Here is a 24,785-nt window from a genome sequence, read left to right on the forward strand (position 1 = left end):
TAAATTTAGTTTCAAATATTTATAGATTTATATAGTGACACCTCAAGGTACAAGTTCAAAGCAGTTGTAATTAAAGTGACTTTGATATGATAAGCTTTATGTGTGGTACTCACAGATCTATGTAACTGTATGTTCTGATGGTATTTTCATTCTTTTCATTTTGAGCATGAAATTAAAATCTACTTGAATTGGAACTAAAATTTGTTCTTGAAATTTTATACCTCATACGGCATTGTGTGCTGGGGGGGGGGTATTACCCCGGGTATATACATTTTGGCCCCATGACCTTTGACTCTGGGTTAAATATCATGCAGTTCTTCAACATCATGTTCTCTATACAACCTGTACCTGAGCTTGTCCTTTTCAAGGACTCTTCTTGTATTTTGCGAGTGAAGTAAACAAACACAGGGCTGCAATTAGAGGGAGATGTGATGATTTGAATTGTGATTTGTGGCATTTGTGGAAATTGTCATCTTAAAAAACTGAAGGATATTTGTGTTGCATATATACAAGTCAATTGGGGTTATAAATTATGTATGTATCAATTTTATTTTATTTTGAAGTTGAACACAGATTGCCCTCAAGCTTTGCTAGTTGTCTTCTACATCTAGCTGTCACACTCTCAACTGAAGTTTGACCCAATAATGTGTAATTTTCTTGAAATTTCTGTGAATTTGAGCAATTTGTATAGAATGGACAAACAAGAAACGGTCAAGTAGAAAATGAAACCTAAGTTGACATGGCCTTGTAACTTCAATTGACACATTCACACCGAGGGATTTTCGGCTCTCAAGAAAAAAAACTTGGGAAAAGCCGCCATTTGAACTGTCCCGAGAATTCCAATCCTAAATTTACCCCCAAATTTATCCCCAAGAAATTTAGGAGATTTCATGATTCCTTGAGTGGTCCTCCACTGCTACCACTGTGTGAACCACACATTTTGCAATTTTTGAGTGCCGAGCTTTTAACTATGATCTTGGTTTAATTATATTTAATACAGCTCAATTTGGGGGCCCGCAAGAGGGGTCACAATTAGCATCCGGTTGTAATTTCAGAGTTGCCGTTATCAGGTATTGCAAAACTGGGGGATTCCAGGATTCGATTGAGATGTGTGGAGACATACTCGGGATTTACTTTGGAATCACAATTCTCGAGCACACCAATCTTCAAGAATTCTATGATCGTCTGAACACAACTTACGAGTACTTTTGTTTCTGTTCTGTTTTTATATATTTTGCGGCATCATCTTGTTTGCGGTATGACCAGGTCCATTTTGGCGCAATACATTGTATTCAAGTTAATCTGACAGCAAGTTGAGTGTCAACAGAAACTGTAGAGAAATAACTTCAAATTATTTCAATAAACTTGCATCAAATTTAAATGTGCATTTTAGACTTTTTTGCGTGAAATGTGTGAAAATAAAAATGCTCTAAATGAGTTCTTTCCTTTTATTATTGGACTGTAAATTTACACTTCACAGTGATAGAGGAAGAGGGTTACAGGGGTTGGCATACTAGTTTGGCATTCCTGGGCAAAAGCAATAAGATTATAAATTTGACTCCAGTCCAATTTTCTAACAGGTTGTGGATTGTATGTACTATTTGATACATAAATAAAATGTTGCACTTAAAGAAATGGCCATACACATAATATGCTTTGGTGGTACAATACTATTACCAGTGTCCGAATTGAGAAAATGGACAACCAGGTTGTAATTTCTGGTTGTCCACCAAAGTTTTTGGTTGTCCGTAAGCTGCCGCAATCTAAAACAACTACATGTGACTAATAAAGTGGAATGAGTGTAGTCAATTTATGAACAATTACTCTTAAATATTTAACAATTCATCAGTTGTGTCAGGTTTGAGCAAACTAACATGCTGAAAAAGTGACTTTTGGCTGTAGATCTTTTGGTTGTCCGCTGGACAACTAGAGCATTATTTTCGGTTGTCCGGTGCATGTTTTGGTTGTCCCGGGCGATCGGGCAACCAAAATTTCAAACACTGGTTATTACCTCTAATTAAAGAACCAGTCAACATGGTCAATACCAAATAGCAAATACACAGGGGAATGGAAAAAGCTAGCTATGCTCATTCCCTGTTTCTTCAAATGTCTACATTTTAGATTTCATCTTCCTTCTTTCCAGGCAAAGATGTTCTTTACCTTTTTTGAAAAAAAAAGGTTGTTCTCTCTGTAATCCCTTGGCTGGCTGGCATAGATACTGATCATCTCTGTAGCATTTTGTTGTCTGTTTTGCTTCTCTAGCGAAGGACGTATTGCAAATAGGGTTCAAACAGTATAAAAAAGATACCAGTATTTATAATTGTGTTTTTCGTCAGGCAATGAATTTTAAGCTAATGCTGTGTTAAGGGGGTACTAGTACCCCTGCCCAATTTTGTGCCTATTTTTGAATTTTTCTCAAAAAATTATAGCGCGTTGGTGACAAGTAAGATATGTATATTATAGGGGTAAGGACTACAACTACTGCACTGGAAATTTTATTTCAGCACAGACAACAGTTGTGGAGTTACAGTTAAAAATGAGGGAAAACCAATACTTGATCAATAAATCAAGAACTTCTTGCCTTGAGTTGCTGAATTTTCAGTGCAGTAGTTGTAGTCTTTGCCCCTATAATATATACATATCTTACCTGTCACCAGTACGCTATATTTTTTGAGAAAAATGCAAAAATAGGCACAAAATTGGCCAGGGGTGTAGTACCCCCTTAAACCATGTGCAATAGGTGTCTGTGGATATCAACACATAAAACCATAGAATTAAAGCATTTGTCTATGGTCAAAAATTCCGTTGTTTGCTAAGTCAGGTGAAGGTCAGTGCATTTATTCTGACTTGTAAAATCCTGCTATAAAAAGAAAAACGTAGAGCTGGGAAACTTGTGAACACTGTCACACTGAATTCCTCATTTACACATATTGCATCCAGACAATACACTATAATCACTGAAAATGACCTCATTCTTAGAACAGAGTTCAGTGAACTACATTGAAAGGTGTAGAATTGATCTCATGTTGTTCACTTGTTGGATATGAGTTTTGTAAGCTGTGTTCTGAAGGAGAATGACATTGGTGAGGTTTTAATGCATGTTGCATCCAGACATAGCCTAGCATGGTACCAGGGTTTATTTCAATTACCTACCAAGAAGGCGTGTGTTCTTGCCAAAGAGGTTAGAACCAAAGAGTACCAACTCAAAGAGTACCAACTCAAAGAGTACCAACTCAAAGAGTTCCAACCCAAAGAGTACCAACCCAAATAGTACCAACTCAAAGAGTACTAACCCAAAGAGTACCAACTCAAAGAGTACCATCCCAAAGGGTAACAACTCAAAGTTGCCTGGTTCCTTTGCGAATCTGTGGTGTATAAATGCTATGGTAAATTGGCCATTTTGGTTTGTTGTTCATGGAAGGCAAATCGTGTACTTCTGGCGTTTGTCGGCTAAAGTTCTTAAAAGGTTGAGTGTTACCAAGGTTTGTGCATGTAGTGTTTAGCACATGTTTTTGGCAAAACGCATTGCACGCAAAAAGCAAACAACAGTGCACTTTTGAATCAAAGTTTGACGGGCACATAGCGACATAATCCGGAGGTTCCCATTTTCCTTCTTGAGCAACACACAAACATGGTGGGGGGGGGGGTACTCTTATGCTCTATCTCATTGGTTCTGACCAAAGTTCTAATTAAGACTTGGCATACTTTTGTGAATTCTGTTTTTGTGACCCACTAATTTAAAAAAAGAAATCTTTAGTGTTATTCGTTAATAATATTTTGCTCTCTATGAGTTTGCTTCATTCACCTGCACTCATTGTTGCTGCAATTACATGTATGTTTAAAGGCATGTGACTAAACATGATGATGTCCAGTGATATAGATTTTATAGGGACAAATGTGTGGCGAGATCATCATTAAACATTTTACAACAGTAGTGATAAATGCTGTATGGTGATTGGTGAACTTTGATACCTAGTACCTGTTTATCAAAATCCATGACATATATACATACTGTATTTTCCCAAGAATGTAAAATTTGCCAGACTGAAGATGTCCTTTCAAGGTCAGTGAATACACATTCTTCTGGTTGTTGATCAAAAATACTTGCATGTCCATGCAAACTAATGTTGATTTTATCACAATTTTGATATTTCAAAATTGGAAGTAAAATCAACTTTCGTTTTGACAGGTAAACTTGAGGTTTAATTTTGCCAGCTGAATTATTGTTTTTGGTTATACATGTACGTTATTGTATTGTTTCTACATGTACCTGTTTAAGTGCCTAGTTTACTTTCATTGAGTCGCATATGGCATGTTTAAATAGTAAGCTGTGATGAAAGCAGAGATGTCATCCTTACATCTTTATGGTAATCATTTTAACATTTCAGGACTGTTCAATATTTACACCAGTGGAGTGGTGGCTTTAAGTTGGGAATCCAATTTTTAGGGGGTCTTGAGTGGGTAATCTGAATTTTTTACTTGAACCATGATTGATTTAAATGGAGAAAAAGGGGAAAACAAGGGAAGAATCAAAACATTTAAAGTGGATTTGTGGGGGAACATGAAATTTTTTGTCAATTTTTTTGTGTTAAAACTGCCACCCCCCTGGCGTAAATACTGAACGGTCCATAAAACCCATATTAGGCAGAGGTAGGCAGCAGCCAGGTTTCAAAATGAGGTAAATTTGTGTCAATTTTTCTGTCAAACTCTAAGGACTGCTTGTGATTCTAGTACAACTCAAAAGATGTCAATAATACTAGCACTTGCTGTAACCAAACTAGCTGAATGGCAGCAGAAGCTATTGTACTCTATTGTATTGTATTCAAAAGCCTGCCAACAAACAATGTTTGGGGCAAAATTTTGTAAACTTTGTTAAATATTTGGGGGCTAACCTTATGCATAGTTCTTCTTCACCTTACCTCCCTCATATATGGTTATTTAACAAGGCCCTTTCCACCTGCATGCTCTCCAGTGATATTATTTAGAAGGAGCAAGTGAAGCGAGTTTGAAAAGGGGGTGTGAGATGTGAATTGGCAGTAGTTGGTATAAACCTGTTGCCATTGGCACTACTGGATGGGTTATCACAATATGACCACCCGATTTGGTTCATTTCAATCCACTACCTGGTCTGGTGCTGTACACGGCTTCTTATTGGATTTATACCCACAATTCATAGCTGCTTGTGAGTGCTTTTGATATATGATGTTTTGTTGTTGCAGGAATGTACTTGGGTTCTGATGGGACCAGGTTCATGCAAATTGCTCAAGATAGGATTTAGAAAGCCTGCTGTGAAAAAGGGAAGAAATGGGTAGAATATAAGAAAAGACTGAACAAAAGAAGGTCAACAAATCAAGTTTTAAAACAATATTTCTTTCAGTCTTTTGTTGTAAAGAATGAAAACTTCCAATCTCATCAATGCCATAATGTTTATGTTTTATTTTGATTATTACTGTTGGTACTTCCCGGGGTACATCAAAAAGATTTTTTTTTTACCTTGGGGTGCACTTTTGCATCAAATTTTGAAAGTAGTGGTGCAATATCATTTGATGCTGAGCAATTTGAAGTGCAGTGTCAGACAATCAACAAGTCAGTACAGCGTAGTATCGCAATTTTGCACCACACTTTTGTGTTGCAACTGACAAATTTTGGGGTGCAAATTGCACTGTGATAGTTATAGGAATTTATGCAAAAGATATTGAGAACAAGCATCTAAATATTAATGGTAGAGTTGAAAAAAGTTGAAAATTAATGTTCTGTAAACATTCCTTTCTGTGTTTTTGAGTATGGTATGTACATAGTCAAAGTCACATGTGACTAGTGATGCCAATAGAGGATTGTTTCACATTCTTTACCTTTTTTCAATGGTTTGATGCAAATACTGAACAAAACTTCCTTTGGCATGTTCAAGTCAACCATATCAGAGCCAGAAATGTGGTGTCATAGCTCTCTCTTTTTCTTTGTAGATCAAAGTATGGAAGTACAAGTACTACTTGTACTAGTACGAGTACCACTTGTACTTCCATGATCAAAGTGATCTAGAATTAGGAGCCTATATTAGATTCCAAATGATTTTAATGTTTGAGGAAAAGGTGAGAGGGCACTGGACATCAACCATTGCATGAAATAGGGAACCAAATTATAACATCAGAGTTATTGATCTCTTCCCAACATGCCAAAGTGAACAACCAGAAAGATCGATAAATGTAAGGGCTCATATTGAAATACCCTACCACGCTTTCACACAGAAAGAAGGCAGGATTCCCCTCGCTATAAAGCGTGTGCCCTAGGAAAGCTCGGTCATAAAACGGATGGATTATATGCATCAGTGATACACCCTGCCTTTTGAAGTGGTCCATGATGAATGGGAAGAAAACAAACTGACTATGGCTCATCGCACAACCCAGGAAAGCGCGCTCCTAATTTAAGTGGCTAATTGCAGTGTTATATAATCACACAGGATTTTAACAAAAGAAGGCTAGCATAGGAAAGCTGCAGGATGGCGCACACCTTCCTGTGTAAGGGAATTTCAATATGAGCCCTAACTAGTTTTGTTTCATAGCAGACCCCAGCCCTCCCCATCTGCAACAAAAACAGAAATGACATTAATGCTTTTTAAAAGCATGGAGAAATGTAATCAACATTTCATTTGTAATCCATTTCCCTCTTAGAACGAAACTCATTTGTAGGACTTCATCGATCTCTTGGTTTTGTTTTCTAATGGCACAACAGAACTTTCATATGGTGTTCTTTAGGGCAAGTAACAATATACAGAGAACTCTAAATTCATTCATAATAATTTCATAATCATTCACCCTAAGGCAATAAACCCCCCCAAGTGTAAAATATGGGTTGGTTGTGCCTTTTTTTTTCTTCTTGCCTAATGGGCCAAGATTCAAGTTGGTCAGCATTTAATACAAAGATTAGTGCACAAGTACAAGAAAGCAAGTTATTGCATTGTGGGATAGTGTCAACTCATCAGCAGGTCTTTCCAGTTGTAGCTTAACCTTGGCCATCAATAAGGTAAAGGGAAATTTCAAGTGAATGTGTCTAAGATTTCACAATACAAATATCACCCTTCTCTTTTCTCTGGGCGACTTTTGGAGTTTAACAAAGCATAACAATTTGCGTACATTTGGAAAGTTTGCTAAGGTTCAAATTAGTTGGAGAAAGATGGTTATAATTGGTGGTGTCAGGTGAAAAAGGGAAAATGCCAAAGTTTGGAGTGAAATTTTGTATAATTTTTTACATTATTTTGGCCCTTTCACTGTCACAACAGGTCTTGGGTAGGGTCCAAAGTTTGGAGTGAAATTTTGATAACAGTATAGGCCTATAGTTTGTTCATGTCTTCCATAAAGGCCTGTATCATTAAGCTTTGCATTATTTTCTTTCATTTGTTTCATTGCAATTTAATTAATTCATTTGCTGAGGAGGACACCCTCAATATTTTTCAAAATTCTGCTGTTTACACGATTGAAATGTACTTTATTAAACTAAACCCTGTAAAAATCAAGACTTTAGGTGATATAGTTTTGTCAAAATCCGAGATTTTGAATAAAGCACAGGAACTATCTTTTAATTATTATGATGGAAATATAAGTCAAATGCATACGCAATGTTCATAACACAGTACGTCAGGTCAGGTCCCAGTGTCAGGTCCCATTCCCCCAATGCCCCCAAATGATCTGGCATTTAATGCATGCATCCATGGCAATTGACAATTATCCCTCTTTCAACTGACCCCCTGTGAAATGGTGGGTCCTTTGCTGCCCCATCGATTGTGAATAGCTGGTTATGCCATTGCGCCTGTTGCTTGAGAATCCATGAATCTGTGATTCTATACCTTCAAATGTATTGAAACAAAATAAGTGCTGAAGTGGATAATGGTTATAAAAATTATTCCTTGCTAGGATAGGAAGTAATGGATGAAGGAGGATCCATTTTGAAACCTGAGTTACTTGATGACATCTTCATAGTTCAGAGTACAAAATAAATAAATGATAAAAATTCTAGTGATGGGTAAAAATGTATCCAGGTGAATGTCCTGTGCTAATTTGCATTAACATTTCTTTGTTTTACTTCAGGTTTTTGAATTTCCATAATGAACTCTAAATATAAAGACAGTTTGCTCAGTTGGCTGTCTAAATTCCTGCTGACCATGAGGTTGATGTTCCAAACCAACTGGCCCAAATGAGATCTTTATAAAAATAATTCTGCACCATTGAAAATCATAATTTCAATGTTCCCAATTTGCATGACTGAGGCTGTGAGGCAGGTATGAAATAGGTTTCCACCATTTAGCCAGATTTCCATGCAAAAACAAATCATAAACAAGAGGGGGCATCGCATGTCTCATGGTTTATGTTGTACATTGAAATATTGACAGCAAATATCTTCATTTTCTTGGATGATGTTTGAATAAGAGATATGAACAATAATAATATTACAATTTCAATTGTAAATATTTGTATTTGTAAATATTAACTATACCAGTTTGTTTGGTGAATGTTAATAAAATATTGATTGATTGATTGAACAAAATCTGAAAAGGAAAAATAGGAGGAAAAAGGAAACAGGAAAGAAAATGGGAGAGGAAGATGTGGAAATAGGGAAGCAATACATGGATAATCAATTATTTGGGCACTAAGCAAACATGCTTAGGCCTACTAAAAATAAAATCTTGTTTCCTGTAACCCACCTGTCCCTCTTTTTTTGGTTTAATTTATTCGATTTTGTGACAAAATAAAATCTTCCATTTCAAAATTCTGACATGGAGTTGTTGGAAATCGCATATATTTTATTTATAAATATTGGTTAGAAAATGATTTTTTAAAAACATTTTATCGTTTAAAAGAAACAGGTCTTGATATATATACGCAATTATTTTTTAAAATGAAAACAGCGGGACTTCAGTAATGTAGCCAAGGGTTTGATCGCTCCGCTCTATGCACAAATAGACCTACAGATAGACAGACATTGCGTATTATTATATAGATTTCCCACGCTTTTTACATCCAAAGTAAGTTGTCTTTCGACTTTAGTTTAAGGGGGTACTACACCCCTGGCCAATTTTGTGCCTATTTTTGAATTTTTCTCAAAATTACAGCGCATTAGTGACAAGTATATTATAGGGCAAGGACTACAACTACTGCACTGAAAATTCAGCAACTCAAGGCAAGTAGTTATTGATTTATTGATCAAATATTGGTTTTCCTCATTTTTGACTGTAACTCCACAACTGTTGTCTGTGTTGAAATAAAATTTCCAGTGCAGTAGTTGTTATCCTTGCCCCTATAATATACATATCTTACTTGTCACCAATGCGCTATAATTTTTGAGAAAAATGCAAAAATAGGCACAAATTTGGGCAGGGGTGTAGTACCCCCTTAATATGAATCATTCCCACAATCCCACAATACGACTAAATCCCGGACTAAATAAGCACAAAAACAGCGACATCGAGGGTCTATTTTAAGAGTATACTTGTTAAATTTCACATTTCCCACGACCATGTGACCAGTCGATGAGTCCTGAGATCCAGGGCGGTCATTGTTTTGTTTTTGTTCGTTGGCTGACCATTCAGGTTTTTCCGATTTCAGCCCTGATAACATGCTGGGAAAGGTTGAATTCAATAAACTTTATGATCATGCGATTTTCGTACTCCTTTTATTTTTATGATGCTGCAAAAAATAAATAAATTATTGAGTATGACAGTGAGTAAGCTATTTCAAAATGAATCAAATGATTCAATACTTGAGAAGTATGAGAAGAGCTTTTGTGGCACCCAAGTCATACATACTGTATGTATACCATATTTGGCTAGATTCAAGTGTAAAATTGTGTTGAAATTTCAGTATGTGCAAAATAAAATTGTTTCATAAAAATAGAAAAAAAATTTCAGAGCATGTTACCTGAAACAACCTTTTATTTTTATTTGGCCTAAGTGGGAATAGTACATGTACAATAAATACATTGTTATCTATATCATATGCACCATTACAGATGATTAATGATATATTCTGACAATGTAGATAGATTGGGAAGCCAATTAAGTGTAACAGCAAGAAACAAAAGAGGAATTTGAAATGATCTGTGGGCAAGAAAGCAAAGAGAAACAGACTCACAAAATGATGTAGGTCAATTTGAGTACGGAGAATTCGGCTCTCAACTGTGTATGCACTGTGTCAGTCGCTTCACCCAGCTGTGGACAGTAACTCATTATTTGTACGAAGATAGAGAGATAGAGGAAGAGCTGGCAATTAAAAGCCTGAAGAGACAAACACAACTGTATATCTAATATAGCAGTGGATATTTGTGTATCAAATTGATCATGATACTGCATCACAATGCTTGGTTGAGACTTAACGTTGACTTTGAATCAGCCGCGATGATATTTTTTCCCGCTGAATAGGAAATACGGAAATAATCACAATGAGTGGAATTCCATGTGTAGTTACACTCTTATTGGAATGGAATTTATAAACAACTTTGCAACAGTATAGGGAATCGTGGATGATTGTCTATGGGATACCCAAGTTGCGCATGACGAGTCTAATTATTCTCATTGAGTTGCATCATAGTGTGCCGTTGAGATCCGGTTACTGCATATGTTTATGTGTGTGTGATAAGTAAAGCCTACCTTGATATGCCTACACAGATAGTACTATATGGCTTGCTACCAATGTAATCAATGTAAGTATGGTGAGCTTGCTGCTAGATAGCGAGCGTGCTTCATTGATAATAAACCCAAATTGTAATTTGTCTGCGGATGACTTTCCCCGTAATCAAATTACACGTCCGCAAATGACACATAATTTCACGACCAAATTTAATGCTGCGTTTAACATTGACGGCATAAGGTGGGCTTATGCACGGTGAAACTCATTAAAATATCATAATCCATAAAATCGGACTAAGCCGATTATTTTATGACAATATTGTGATATTAAAGATGTGGTATTAAATTGTGCATTATTGATTGTGTTTATTGACCCATGTGTATGCATTAAAATAAACAGTACTTTATATAGAAAATGATGATACAAAAATGTAACATGGATTTAAATTTAATCTCATAATTATACATATAGATGTACATTGTAAGCGCAATCAAGATCATTGTATTTTATGTAGGCAATTATGCAAATTAACTCTGTATAAATGTCACATAATCAGCATTAATGATTAGTCAACGGTCAGAGCAAAGTAAACAAACATTTGTTTTGCAAACGACCTTGAAATTGTTTTAAGTGGTCACGCAACTGCAATTATGCACAATAATAATGCATCATTTGTGATCAATTGTGTGTGCCAATGCCATATGCATCATACATGTATACAAATGATGACATGACAAGATAGATGACTGGGAGAAACAATGCATGCTGATGAAGATGCATTCATTGTAACATATAATAAATTCATTACATTGAGCTGTGATGTTTTGTGATGTTTCAAGGGGGTTGCCTGCATGATTGTGTATAGCACATTGAAGCATTGAATTTTAAATAATGACTTGGTTAGAATAAACTTAGCAGCATGTGTGTGATATGGGAGGTTTCATGTTAATCAAAAATATCTTTGTTTCACCTGATTCAATTCAAGAATCAAATATTAATTGTTACAATCCATCATGGCTAAGATGGTAATTATCAGGATATTCAAACAGGCTATTCTGCATGCAGAAATTATACAAAGACTGAATTGCATCCAGTCTCTTAAAATGGTAACCCAGGATCTACCGTTGCGGAACTTTCTCATCATTGAACTCTTGTGAAGAATCAAATGCTAAAAGTTCCAGAAAATTTATCAAAGGAAGAACGCAAAGCAGGGCTGTACTCTCATGCATCGCCCGCTTAGGCACTTTCTCACAGTATATAGTAAAATCTCACATTCTCATGCCAAGAGCTGCCTTAGTTGCAGGGGGACTGAGTGCCCCTCTGACAAAAAATGAAAGAAAAAAGTGCCCTTCTGACAAATAAATCTGGAGGGTAAAGGAAATGAAAAAAACCCTTTTCAACCAAAATTCACCTTGATCTTTACAAAATTTTGCATTAACACAATAAAGCCCTTTTCATCCCAATCATGGGCAAAAATAGCGTAAAATCCAATCATGGGCAAAAAGAGTGTAAAATACAAACTTTCTTCGTGCTACGTGCCCACATCGTCATCATTGTATGATGCAACTGCAATTTTTTTTCTTCTGTGCCCTAATAATGGTGACTTTTTCTAAGAGTCTTTTGTGATGGAACCAAATTCTTTGATAACTGTGCATTAAAATTTATTAATGATAATGATGGTAATGATGACATGATATTGGCGATGAAGACGACGATGGTGATGATGGTGTTTATAGTGTTAACGATGATGATGAATACAATTTTAATGATGATGACATGTTAATGATGATGACATTGAAAATGATGATGGTGAGGACGATGCTGATGGTGATGAATACTGATGATGAATACTGGTGATGATGACAATAATAATGGCAATGTTGGTGAAGATGATGATGACTGTGATAATGGTACATGGTGAGGATGATGAATATTTTTTCATGCACCTGCCAGTCCCTATTTTCTGAAAGCTATGTAGACGAGATTAATACACAAACAATACAGAGATTTGAAGTAAAATAAGTTGGTGGGGGAAATGACTCAGTATGAAAAATGTGTTATCTTGTAATATAAATGATATTCAGAGTACAAGCAACCCCCTAGATTAGTAAGAACAAAATAAGCAGGCCAATTTGTCCCGCAGATGCAAGATGAATGTTGTGAAACTATCACTCTCCTTTCCAGCTTTAAATATGTTTCTTGTGAAGAAATTGATGGCTTAAAACCAGTTATGTTGCCTCAAATTAAAGGTGATTTTTGTTATTAAACAAAAGATGTGAAGTTATGAGAATTTCAATTGTTGTTATTAACATTTATTTATTGTTTTCTTTTTTAGGTGCTTTCCGATGTGATGGTTTGAGGGCTTGTGATGTGCTGGCACTACTGAGAGTGAAGGTTGCATATCTATCAGGTATATTATTATTAATTGATGGTAATGGTTAACCCATTGGTGTAGTGTCATACATGTAGGGGCAGGGGGGTAGGGGCACATGCCTCACCAATCAATTTGAAAATTTAGAAAAATTCAGGAAAATTGCAGAAAAATGGCTTGTTCCCGCTCATCAGCCTCGTGCCCCCCCCATCATGGTCGGTGCCCTCCATTTCTCATGCTACACCACTGGGTTAATTCATGGACATGATGGGGGAGTGGGGATGGGTGTATTGTGGGTGTGTACAATGTGCATGTTTGTGTATGTGATATATGTTGTGTTTTTGTTTCTTGTGTCTGTCTGTCCAGCTGTTAGTCTGTGGTATAATCTTGTCTGTCTTGATGGTCCACATCTTCAAAATGGAGTTTGGCACCTTTTGAATGTAAGTTCATTAAATTATATCGGAGTGAGATTTCAAAGTCAACATATATTATTTTCACAACATTTATGTGCATTGTGATGTACAATGGACTCGTAAGACTATAAGACCTTGTAAATCAATGTCTTGATATATGTGCAATTTATTCACTTATGCTACCAGGGAATTGTATTTGTGATGTTAAAACCAAAGCCTTGAATAATTTATGCTCAGTTTCGTTTGTTAGCGGACTAAGTATGATATGATACTAATGTATGGTAATATGTGGTCTGCTTGCCCATGCCAGATATCATTTGGAGTTGAATAATTTATACTATTATAGTATCATTATCTCATGAAAAAAGGAGTTATGGAAAAACAAAATGAAATGAAAAACAAAAAAGTTAAAATGTGGGAAAGGTTTTATTTCCCAGGACCATAAGCCACATTTCCCACAAAAATCGCCACATTTTTTATAAAAACAAAATTGAAAGAACAAAATTGTCCACATTTCTCAGGAAGGAGGTTCCCAGATTCCCACTTTTTCCATCCCTGGCTATAAGTACAAAGGTGTAATGAGACCAATTTATTATAGTTGACATGTTTTAAAATTCTCTATATTTCAGTATTGGTGATATTGGTCTGATGCAGGGCTTAAGGTGGTACTACACCCCTTGATAAATATGTGACTATTTTTGCATTTTTCTCAAAAAATAATAACACACTGGTAACAAAGGGTCTGTATATTATAGGGGCAAGGAATCTAGTTACTACACTGGACTTTCAGTGACTCAAGACAAGCGGTACATTATTTATTAGAAAAGTGGTACCTCTAGAATGTACCTCATTTCTATATAATTATAATGAACCACTTGTCTTGAATCACTGAAATTTCAGTGAAGTAATTGGATTCCTTGCCCCTATAATATATAGGCCTACATCTTTTGTTACTAGTGTGTAGTTATTTTGTGAGAAAAATGCAAAATTAGTCACAAAATTGATCAGGGGGTGTAGTACCACCTTAAAACATATAATACAGGGGGTAAGGGTAAAACAGAAATTTCACAGAATTCCTATAAAAATAAAAAGTGGAGTTTTGCAACAACAGAAAAAATTTAAACTTATTCATGTCTATCTTCGTATTACATTCAACAGGGTGTCCCAGAAAAACCCAAAAAAACTCAATGGTAAAAAGTACATTTACGAGGGCTAATGTTCATTCAATAGAATCAGTTCAAAACAGCTATCATATTCCAAAATATATTTTGAGCCTTGGTCTGATTGGGCCACATCTGCAGGTCACAAGAAGTGTAGGTCTGGAGTCTCTTTCTTACTCTGAATAGTCATTGAACACACCTCAGAACTGAGTACTCATACTCTAACAAACACACACTAAAGAATTCAGTTTAGTTTCCAAATTGCATTGAATAACTGAACTAATTTCTTTGTATCAAATATCAAATATCATTGTTAACTACTGTTCATTGAATACCCTTACTAACTTTCTAGGAGTGCACTTAGATAGAATTACACTGTATAAATAGTGTGGCAAGGAATGGACGGTAAATGGAACTTTTTGAATTATATTTGTTTGCACATAGAGTGCTCAAATAAACCGATGTATCCATTCCATAGGTTTGCTGAATTTTATTTTGTTGATATTTTGTTACAAATACTGTTTGGTATTTAAAAATACATAGTGCAGATACATAGATCATTAAACTTTGGAATGTTACTTGACATGGTGGCTTTTCATACATATCTAGCATCATTCGTGGGGGGGGGGGAGTGAGGGCATGAATCATTATCTGCCTACATCTAAAATTCAAATTCAAAACTTGTGCAAACTTGAAAACTTGTGGCAAAATATTTACTTTGTGAGTCTATAAAGAACTTCAAAACTACTAAAAATGTTTCAAATTTGTATATAGCAAAATTTTATTACTATTATACAGTGGTAAAACTGCACTTCCAAGTTTTGGTTATTGGTTGGTAAATCAGACTAATAATCAACATTTTCTTATATATCCAAAGAATTTATCTAAGCTAATTAGTGGTCCAGCAAAAACTATTGCATTAATTTAAAGTAAATTCCAGAAATAGTGGCTGTTGTCACACTGCAATGACACATTAAGTATCATTGGGGGTGTTGTGTGGGGAGGGGGTAAATCCAATGCATACTGAATGGCTCGGACAGACCCCTAGCTGAAGTGACCACCTGTGCTCTTTTCTACTTGTTCTTCTCAAATTAAATTGCAGAATTAACATGATGATCCAAGAATGAATTGATCATTAATCTGTGAAAATTGCACATTTATTATCAAACCATTATCAAACCATTATCAAACCATGTTATATTTCTTCCCTATATTTAGGTGGAAGAGACAGAAGAGGGGGTCCCATTTTGATCTTTCCAGGAGGAACTAACTTGGAGAAAGTCAGACTCGATGATCTTCGAAGAGTTGTATTTTATCTCAGTACCATACCAAGGTAAGTTCACAAAAGAAATCAAATTTTTGCTAATTGGATGGAAATTTGTTCCAACTTGGAAATCATAGAACTCTTTCAATTGCAAGAAATTACATTTTTTATGTAATTAAAATGTGTGAAAATGTTACAAATGTTTGAAAATGGTACAAATTGCACATTCTTGATGTGTGTACAGGTATATCAAAAAGGCACAAAATGTTTTGGCAAAATATCCAAGTACACTTAAAAAAAAATTGGTTTTCCATGCATTTATAATATGAGATAGATGAAGAGGTAAACACAAGTTAATGGTTTGCATATTAAGGATAACAAACTGTTATTTTTTTCGTAAAATAGCTGTGAATAATCCTAGCACTTCAGAAAAGGTCCAGTGGTTCTTCAAAGTCGCCAAAAAAATTGTAAAAAAAATTGCTAAAGAAGACGTGGGAAATTTTACTTTCCCATGTCTTCTTTAGGGTAGGTGCCGTTTATTTCTGGAATAGCCCCCTTTACATGCACAAAATTTTCCCAAACATGTTAGTATATGCCATTGTTAAGTATGGTAGTGTTTGAAGTGGTGTGTGTGTGGGTGGTGGGGAATAATCGATAGTTGATAACCGATAATCAATGATCAATCAGTTATCAACATTCAATTAGATTCTAAAACCTACTTGCAAATAAAGATCACAGACACTCATGTTCAAAATGGTAAGGGGCGTATATAGCGTGTCGGTTGGTGCTCGCAATTGCTAAGGATGTTGACCCCTAAAGAAGTCATGGGAATTTGATTTTCCCATGTCTTCTTTAGGGTAGGTGCCGTTATTAAATTTCTGGGATAGCCCAGTGTTCCATTCAAGCATGGAAATTGTTGGTAAGATGGGATGGGAATAATAAAGTGGAAAGTCAGCAATGCATTTAGAACTTTGATCAGGGCTCGTTATTATTCTTTCTTTAGGCCAAAAAAGAAATGCGGAAATTTTTTAAATAGTTTTTCCAGAAAAATCGGCGAAAATCAGACTTTTTCTCAAAATACCATGAAAAAGTTGGAAATAAAAAATTAAAAAATCACATTTCGCATTTGTTTTAAATTTCTCGTGAGCTTTGAGACAAACCTTTTTTTTTTGCCTTATCTACTATTTCCAAGATTCAAGTGAGGGGCATTGATTAAGTCAGTTAATTAAGTCAGCAGTAAGAAATGCTTTATGCAAATGAAATGGAATTTGGTATTGTTATAAAATTGTGTGCAGAATATTTAGTTAACTATGAAATAAATTATGTTCCCTTTAATTTGGTTAATTTGACTAATCAAAACACAATCAGCATTAAAGTCATAAAATAAAACTAATGTAATTGCAAGAAGTTTCAAAATCTATCACAATCACAGCATTTATGTCATATATATCGACTAAATGCATGCATGAATCATACTTCTTACAATAATTGACCAATTTTGACCGGTTTAAACCAGGTTTTGACCGGTTTTAACCTGGTTTTAACTACTTTATGGACAGAACAGGTTTTGACCCCTAACTTAACAACTAGTTTGGTGTCCTGGAAAGGCTGTGATACGTAGGGAGGGTGGGAGGGAGCAAGTTGTGTGTGTGTGGGGGGAGGATAATCATACAGATGGGATTCAGTCACATCCAATATTGCATACAAAGAAGTACCCCAAATGCAAAAGCATTTTGTCCTTGAAGTCATACACTTCAGTTTGTATTTTACATCAACAAAAATGTATTTATGTTAAACATTCTTGAAAGCACCTATTGAATTGTAAAACTGCCCATGGATCAATCTACCCCTGGTTGCAGACAGCTATTTGCTTGTTCACATTCAAACATCAAGTTCCCATTTGCACCTGTATTATACTTCAGACCTATTTTTGGACAGATAGATGTTTTCTACTTTCTGACAATTTTATTGTGTGCGTGCGAGGATGACATCGGTAACTGCCATAGCTGCCTTTTATGCTTATGTTCAAAAGCATGTTTGACAGATGAAATATTTATTTGCCAGGAATTTTTACGCTGCCCTGAAGTACAAAATTGGGATGAAAGGACTTAGTTAAGTACATAATCCCGTACAGAACAGGGTAGGGACATGTTTAAAATTATAAAGTACACTGTATGCCTATAGGGTTGTAATATGTGGAGTCCAAGTAAAGGTAGTTTTACTGTAAGAATGTTTTGGTAGTTCGAAGTTATGATGGGAAGATCAAGGTTAGGACAAACTCAAGTAAACACAGTCCTGGAAAATATTGTTCATTTTGTGGTATTAAACCCAAGGGTCTAAACTTCTTTTTTTCAATTTTTGTAAAAAAAAATGTTTTTAAAATAAATGCAATTCTATCCAGAAAATGTAATTGCAACTGTGAATACCACAATTATTTTTTCATCGGTGCTTACTTTATTTCAGATTCTGTGACATCAAAAGCATTAAAATCTTTAAGATTGATTATTCATTGAAGTGACACCATTTTGAATATGGCAGCTTTAGGACTAGATAAGTTTGTTGCAGCATCTGTGTGAAGAGTTCACATGCAAAGGGCAATATGTCTAATGGCTGCCTTGTCTATGTACACCAATATTGTTCTTTGATGTTACTCATCAATGCTCCAAGTTTGGAACCACACACAGGGGATAGTTAATGCCCTGCGTGCTAGCCATAGGCTTCAACATAAAAAGTTCCAAGTTTTGAGATATTTTCTCAAAATATCAAGAGCTATCTTAAGAATCACTGAACCAGTAATAGGCTTGTTTGTACTCATTATAATGCATTTTTCATGCTGATTCCACATATGGTCATGAAAATTGACAATTCAGAATTGTTGTGAATTTTTGAAAATTGAAATGTGTCGTTTACAGTCGACACTCGGGTGGAGACAGTTAAGAGCTACCTAGCTTTAAAAAGGCTCAATTTTGGTTTACCTCAAGTTTTGTAGTGACATCGGTACTTTTTCGAGATAGCGCTTCAAGCATGCCGACAAACTGCAAGTGTACGCTCTGTGCGATTAACATTATACACAGGATTTGATAATGCAACCAGTAAAATATGCACCTGCATCACTACCGAACTTGAGGTAAACCAATGTATAATAGGGAGCAGTACTAAAATACAGTGAATATGGTAGCTGATGAACAAGTTTTAAACAATATAGAATTAACACAAGGCAGCACACAGCATAGAATGCATTTTGCGTCTGAACTCGTCCCTTGTAGATGATGAATTGCCACCTAGTGAGGATGTAATGCTGTCTAGAAACCGATACGATGCCAGCCTTGATTGGCTTGATTTGATGAACACTTCACATCAATACAACCTCGTCATATTCCAAAAAACGCATAGTCTACTATTTCAGAAATAGAAATCGGTGATAATGATAGTGTAAGTTTTGAGTGAGTGAACAAATTGGGTTCAATTAAGGTATATCTCAAATCAAGGGTGTTGGCTTTATTTGTTATGAAAGTATGCAATGCTACTTTTGTGTACAACTTCTTTCAACTGTTTTTCAGAAGCTAAATTTGTAACAAAATTATATCGTGGAAAAATAGTCTGCATTGGCCTCTACACAGATCAGGAAGTAGAGACCTTGCTGACTGAGATTTGTTTGTTTGCTTTGCTTTATATTTTGGCAGTTTTATTCAGAATTTTCAGCTGTTTTTTACTCTTGTATTGTTTTCAATAAGCAGTGTATAAATGCAGATAGTTATCATCACCAATTAATTTTTTTAAGTAACCCACACCATGTAATATGAGATAATATTTAGAAAGGAAATATATCGCAAACCCACACAACTTAGGAAAATTGGATAATTTTTCTGACCACATTGTGGAAAAAGTTTGCAATATTTTAGATGATCGGTCAAGTGAGACCAACACAACACAATGGTGTATTCCATTTAATAAAATCCACACTACCCCTGTGGAAAATTTTGGAAATAACTTTCACGGGGGGAGTATGCATTTCAAATGGAATGAACACATTAGCAACTCCATTTTAAACTCTCCCTCCCTCTGTGGAAGATTCAGGTTGAAACTTTCTCAGAGGGTGTATGGAATTCAAATGGAGCTGCCTAATGTGCTAATTCCATTTAAACTTCATACTCCCTCTGTGGAACATGTTTCCAAAATCTTCCACAGGGGTAGTGTGGATTTTAAATGGAAAAGTCCAATGCTATCCTTGATTATGATTAGCAATTTGTTGCAAATTACTCTTTTAATTAAGCATTCCATCAATTGTAAACGAATAAAATACAAGCACACTATCATACATACCAAAAGGACGCCTGACATCTCCTGAGCATGTTATTTTAAAAAGTAATGCTGTATTTTCCGCAATCAGTAATTGGGTTTCCGGCTTGCCATCCCCGACATGAAATGTTTTTGTTTTGTGCATGTACAAACATGTAACATTAAACTAGAAGATATGATGTGGCAGATTTATTTGTCAATATTCAGAAACCAGACACAGTGATCGAACCATGCAAGTGTGCAGTTGTAATATGCGCACAATGTACGTTTAAAATGGATTTTCTTATTTCTGATTTGGAGGTGAAAGTTATAATTATGCACAATTGGGATGAGACCAAATTAATTAGCACATTTGTGACACGATCTGGTCCACGGGGGCCAAAGGCGGCAATTTTAAAACTGAGATAAAGGTAAAAATATGGAGTAAAAAACAATGCAATACATAAGAAAATAGACATCAAAAAACTTCATAACTTTAGAACAAAGTATGCTAGGCCTTTGGGGTTTTTAGTAAATGATAGCCTATTGTATGTATAATGTAATAATTACAGTAACTCAATTTTCAAAAATGCCTCCTTTGGCCCCCATGGACCAGATCATGTCACATTTAATGTAATCAGTGCCTAGGGTGCGCCAAGGGGTTTGTATTATTTTCTTCTTATTATATTTGACCTAATTAGCACCCCAGGCACTTCAGTTGGCAGTGGTGGCACGAAGGGGGGGGGGGGATCCCAGTCAGAACTCTTTCCCCCTAGTTTGCCTCCCCCAGTAAAAACCCAAAATTATGAAAATGTCCACTTTATGCGACAATTTTACTTCCTGAAGTTCGCTTGCCCTCAATAAATAATAATAAAATTCCGATAATAAAAAATTCCTGGTGTCGCCACTGTCAGTTGGTTACTATCAATGGGCGTTGGCAGTGGTGGCACCAAGGGGGGATGCTCCCCAGTCAGAACTCTTGCCCCCTAGTTTGCCTCCCGGTGAAAACCCAAAATGATGAAAATGTCCCCTTTATGCTGCAATTTTGTCTCCTGAAATTCGCTTTGCCCTCAATGCCCCCCTCCCGGTAAAAAAATCCTGGTGTCGCCACTGTCAGTTGGTTACTATCATAATCCGCATATAAGAATGATGAAATAACTAGAGCGGTTCTCGGCTTTCATGGGTTCTCGGCATTCGCGGTTCTCGTAGTGTGGGTTGGTCCGTATGTGACGCTTTCTGTTCAGAACCTTGTGTGACCCTTCCTCCCAGAAAAAAATCATCCGCCACCTCTGGTTATAACAAGGGCCTTGTAAATGCAACTGGTGAGACAGAGCCTCGAATGACGCTTTGTGTTTTCAGTCTGATTTCAGTTCCCTAACAGTAGGGATGACCAATGAACCATCAACTTGATTAGAACGCTCCCATAGACATGCAGGGAGCTCAACTGTGCACTGCTTGCACAGACATTTCTAAATTGATCTTATTCTTTTATTTTTCACCTATAACCCATACAGCTAACGCCACCTCACAAACAGCTTGGTGTTTCTGAAATGTAACACATTTTGAAAGTCGTCATAAAAAGTCGGATCCTGCTAAATTTACACAGACAATCTAATTTACAGGCCTAAATGATGATTAAATATGAATCAGGGCCTAATAGTTGCCTTTTAAGCCTTTTCTAATGTATTACATTAAGTCATATTGCACATTTCCTCGCTTTCAAATACTGTTTTTTTCCTTCCAGGGTGTAGCTAGACTTCTCCATACTCCACTTGCCAATTGTGCTTCTGGCTATTGCATTTAAGCTTAAAACTCTGATTATTATTTGTGCACAATTGATAGATTTTCACATCTAATCTTTTCAGTCACCGTCGCCTCTGTTTGTTAGCTTCCCAAGTGGACTACTGACTTTGGATTATGGATAACTTTTTAACACGGGATTCTATGGAGAGTTAGGCCAATTTCTGGCCTAACTAAAATTGGTCATGATGTAATGCATCTTTAAATGAATCTGGCTTGTGATTGGTCCCCAGATATCGTTATTGATTGAACAAATTCATCAGGATCGGTAGAGTAAACTAGTAAACCAGAGTTCGTAGTATCTGATCCAAGAAAATGCATGTGCACTTACTGTGTACGTTTCAACAACCACTGTTGTCTTTGTCAACACTTGATGAGGAGTGACTGCAATCTACTGACAACCAACGCTAGAGGGATATGTAAAATCAGGCGGTTTTTGGCGATTTTAGCCATTAAGCCCCCCCACCGCATAAAATCTGAAAGCCCCTCTGAGCCCCCCTCCTGGAGACGCTTATTGCAAAATCAATGGAGAGAAACTATACTACCTTGTTTCTTAATCAAATGTAACGGGTACATCAGGCAACTATGAGAGCCAAAAAGGCCTCAAATTGAGCAAAGAAAGACATTAATTTTCACGTGCATTTCAACCAAGACGCTTCATTAGTGGTGTTCGCCCTTAATGTCATATTATCATGACCGTTTTATTTTGTTTTATGTTAAGGGCTGGGGTATGAACGTTTGGACAGTATTTATTGTGGGACATTAGAGCACATCAGACATATCGTTGCATTCTGAATACTAAGAATGTCCTGATATCAAATAATTTTGATTTTTTGAAATTCGTAATGTAATACACATTTTATGACAAATCATTAAAAATTGATATTTTTGATATATAACAGTCCTCGAAATAAATTTTATAAATTTAATGATACATTCTTTAAGTATATGTAGCTGGGAGGAAAGGCCGACGATCAATTGAAAATTTTGACCTTTCGTATTGAAGATATGGATTTCCAACCCCCCCCAAAAAAGAGGACTTTTTGGGAAATAAAATCCATATCTTCAATATGAAAGGTCAAAATTTTCAATTGATCGTCGGCTTTTCCTCCCAGCTACATACACTTTAAGAATATGTCATTAGATTTATAAAATTTACTTCGAGGACTGTTATATATCACAAATTTGAAAAATATCAAATTTTAATAATTTGTCATAAAATTTGCATTATATCGTGATTTTCAAAAAATGAAAATTATTTGATATGAGAAAGACATTCTTCGTATTCAGAATGCAATTCGATATGTCTGATGTGCTCTCATTTCCCACAAAAATACTGTCGAAACGCTCAAAACGCTCATTCCAGATCCATTAAGTATATGTCATATTACATGTTTCACATTTGTACGATTTTAAATAATTCTTTATCATGTTTATAGGACATGCTCTGTTATATTTTTATATCCTCTTTTCATTCTTGAAAAGATAGATCATGCTTTTTATTTCACCCATTGGGTATTTCTTTATTAATTTGTGTTTATATGGCGATTTCAAGTGGGATAATAACTCCTGGATGACGTAAGCATAATGTTGATAGATTTAAATATCATTATAAATAGGCACTTAATAATAATGATATTGAAATAAATTGATAAATAGATAAATTAATAGATAAATAAATAAAAGAAACTTAACTCTTAACAAGCGCTCCGAACTCATCTCCAATTGCAGGCACAGAAATAAGCAGGGTAGCACAAACTGGAACAATTCAGCATCACCTAGCAACTTTTCACCTGGCAACACCTCCAGCACAGAACTGATTTGTTGTAATCAATAATTGATTTTATGTATTCTCTTGATCAATAATGTTTTTTGGTGTAAAATGAACTTGTTTTATCAGTCTGATGATTGTTGCCATCCTATATGGACGTGTGCAGCATGAAACTGCCAGTTACTACTAAAAACATGTAACATTTAACTGTTATTTTCTGTACAACTACTAGAACGCTCTTCAATAAAGAATTGAGCACTTTCTCCTGACAGTTTTTCACTTACGCTAAATAAATAAAAGATATATAAGCCTAGATAAATAATAAATAAATGATAAACTAGGAGTAAATTGCAAACATTAAATATCTTAGAGCAAATGAGCATTTAATAAGTTTTTTATGCACAAATATTTTGCCCTTCTTGTACGCTTTTATCATTATTTTATCTTTTACTAATTTTTTTGGGACATGCTCGCTTATTTATTTTTATGTGTTCCTCTTATCATTTGTGAAGTATTTCTTTATTTTTGTTTTAGTACAAGTGATCACTGAGTATGTTTAACTGTGGAAATATCGGTAGATAAGGTGTTTTTTATTTTACCCTTGAGTATTATTTATAAGTGTATCAACATACATTTCACATGTCATGATTTTTCATTGTTTTATTTTAAAGCAATTCTTTATTGGGATGCATGCTCTCATATATTAGGTTTTTTTTTTTTTTTCATGTTCCTCTTGTCATTCTTGATAGATGGCTGTTTATTTATGTCGCGTGTTAAGTATTTTTTTATTTTTTTTCGAAGTGTATAATTATCATCAGACACATGTCACATTTTTATGTATGATTTTGCATTATTTAATTTCAAATTATATAATTTTTAAACGTACTAACGTAGTTCTTTATTTTTGTTTCTGTGAATATCATCCGAAAAGTAGGCCTCCTGCACATTATGATTTTGCCTTGCTTTATTTAACTCTTTACTGGGGTGCATGCTCTCTGCTGGTTTTTTTCATGTTCCTCTTATCATTATTGACAAGATAGCACCTGCTGTACGCTGTTTATTTATTTCGCCCTAAATTATTTCTTTACTTGTGTTTTTAGATTTTGAAGTTT

At 35.4% G+C, this 24,785-nt stretch overlaps 1 protein-coding gene across 1 annotated transcript in view; it reads left to right on the forward strand.

The window, feature by feature from the left end:
• The window catches only part of LOC140155190 (triple functional domain protein-like), a 324,171-nt gene that overhangs the window by 11,865 nt on the left and 287,521 nt on the right, over positions 1-24,785 (forward strand). Inside the window, 2 exon segments of the mRNA XM_072177934.1 lie at positions 12,952-13,026; positions 15,779-15,893. Coding sequence (XP_072034035.1) covers positions 12,952-13,026; positions 15,779-15,893 — 190 coding nt within the window.

This window comes from Amphiura filiformis, chromosome 6 (assembly GCF_039555335.1).
Source record: "Amphiura filiformis chromosome 6, Afil_fr2py, whole genome shotgun sequence".
NCBI classification, from domain to species: Eukaryota; Metazoa; Echinodermata; class Ophiuroidea; order Amphilepidida; family Amphiuridae; genus Amphiura; species Amphiura filiformis.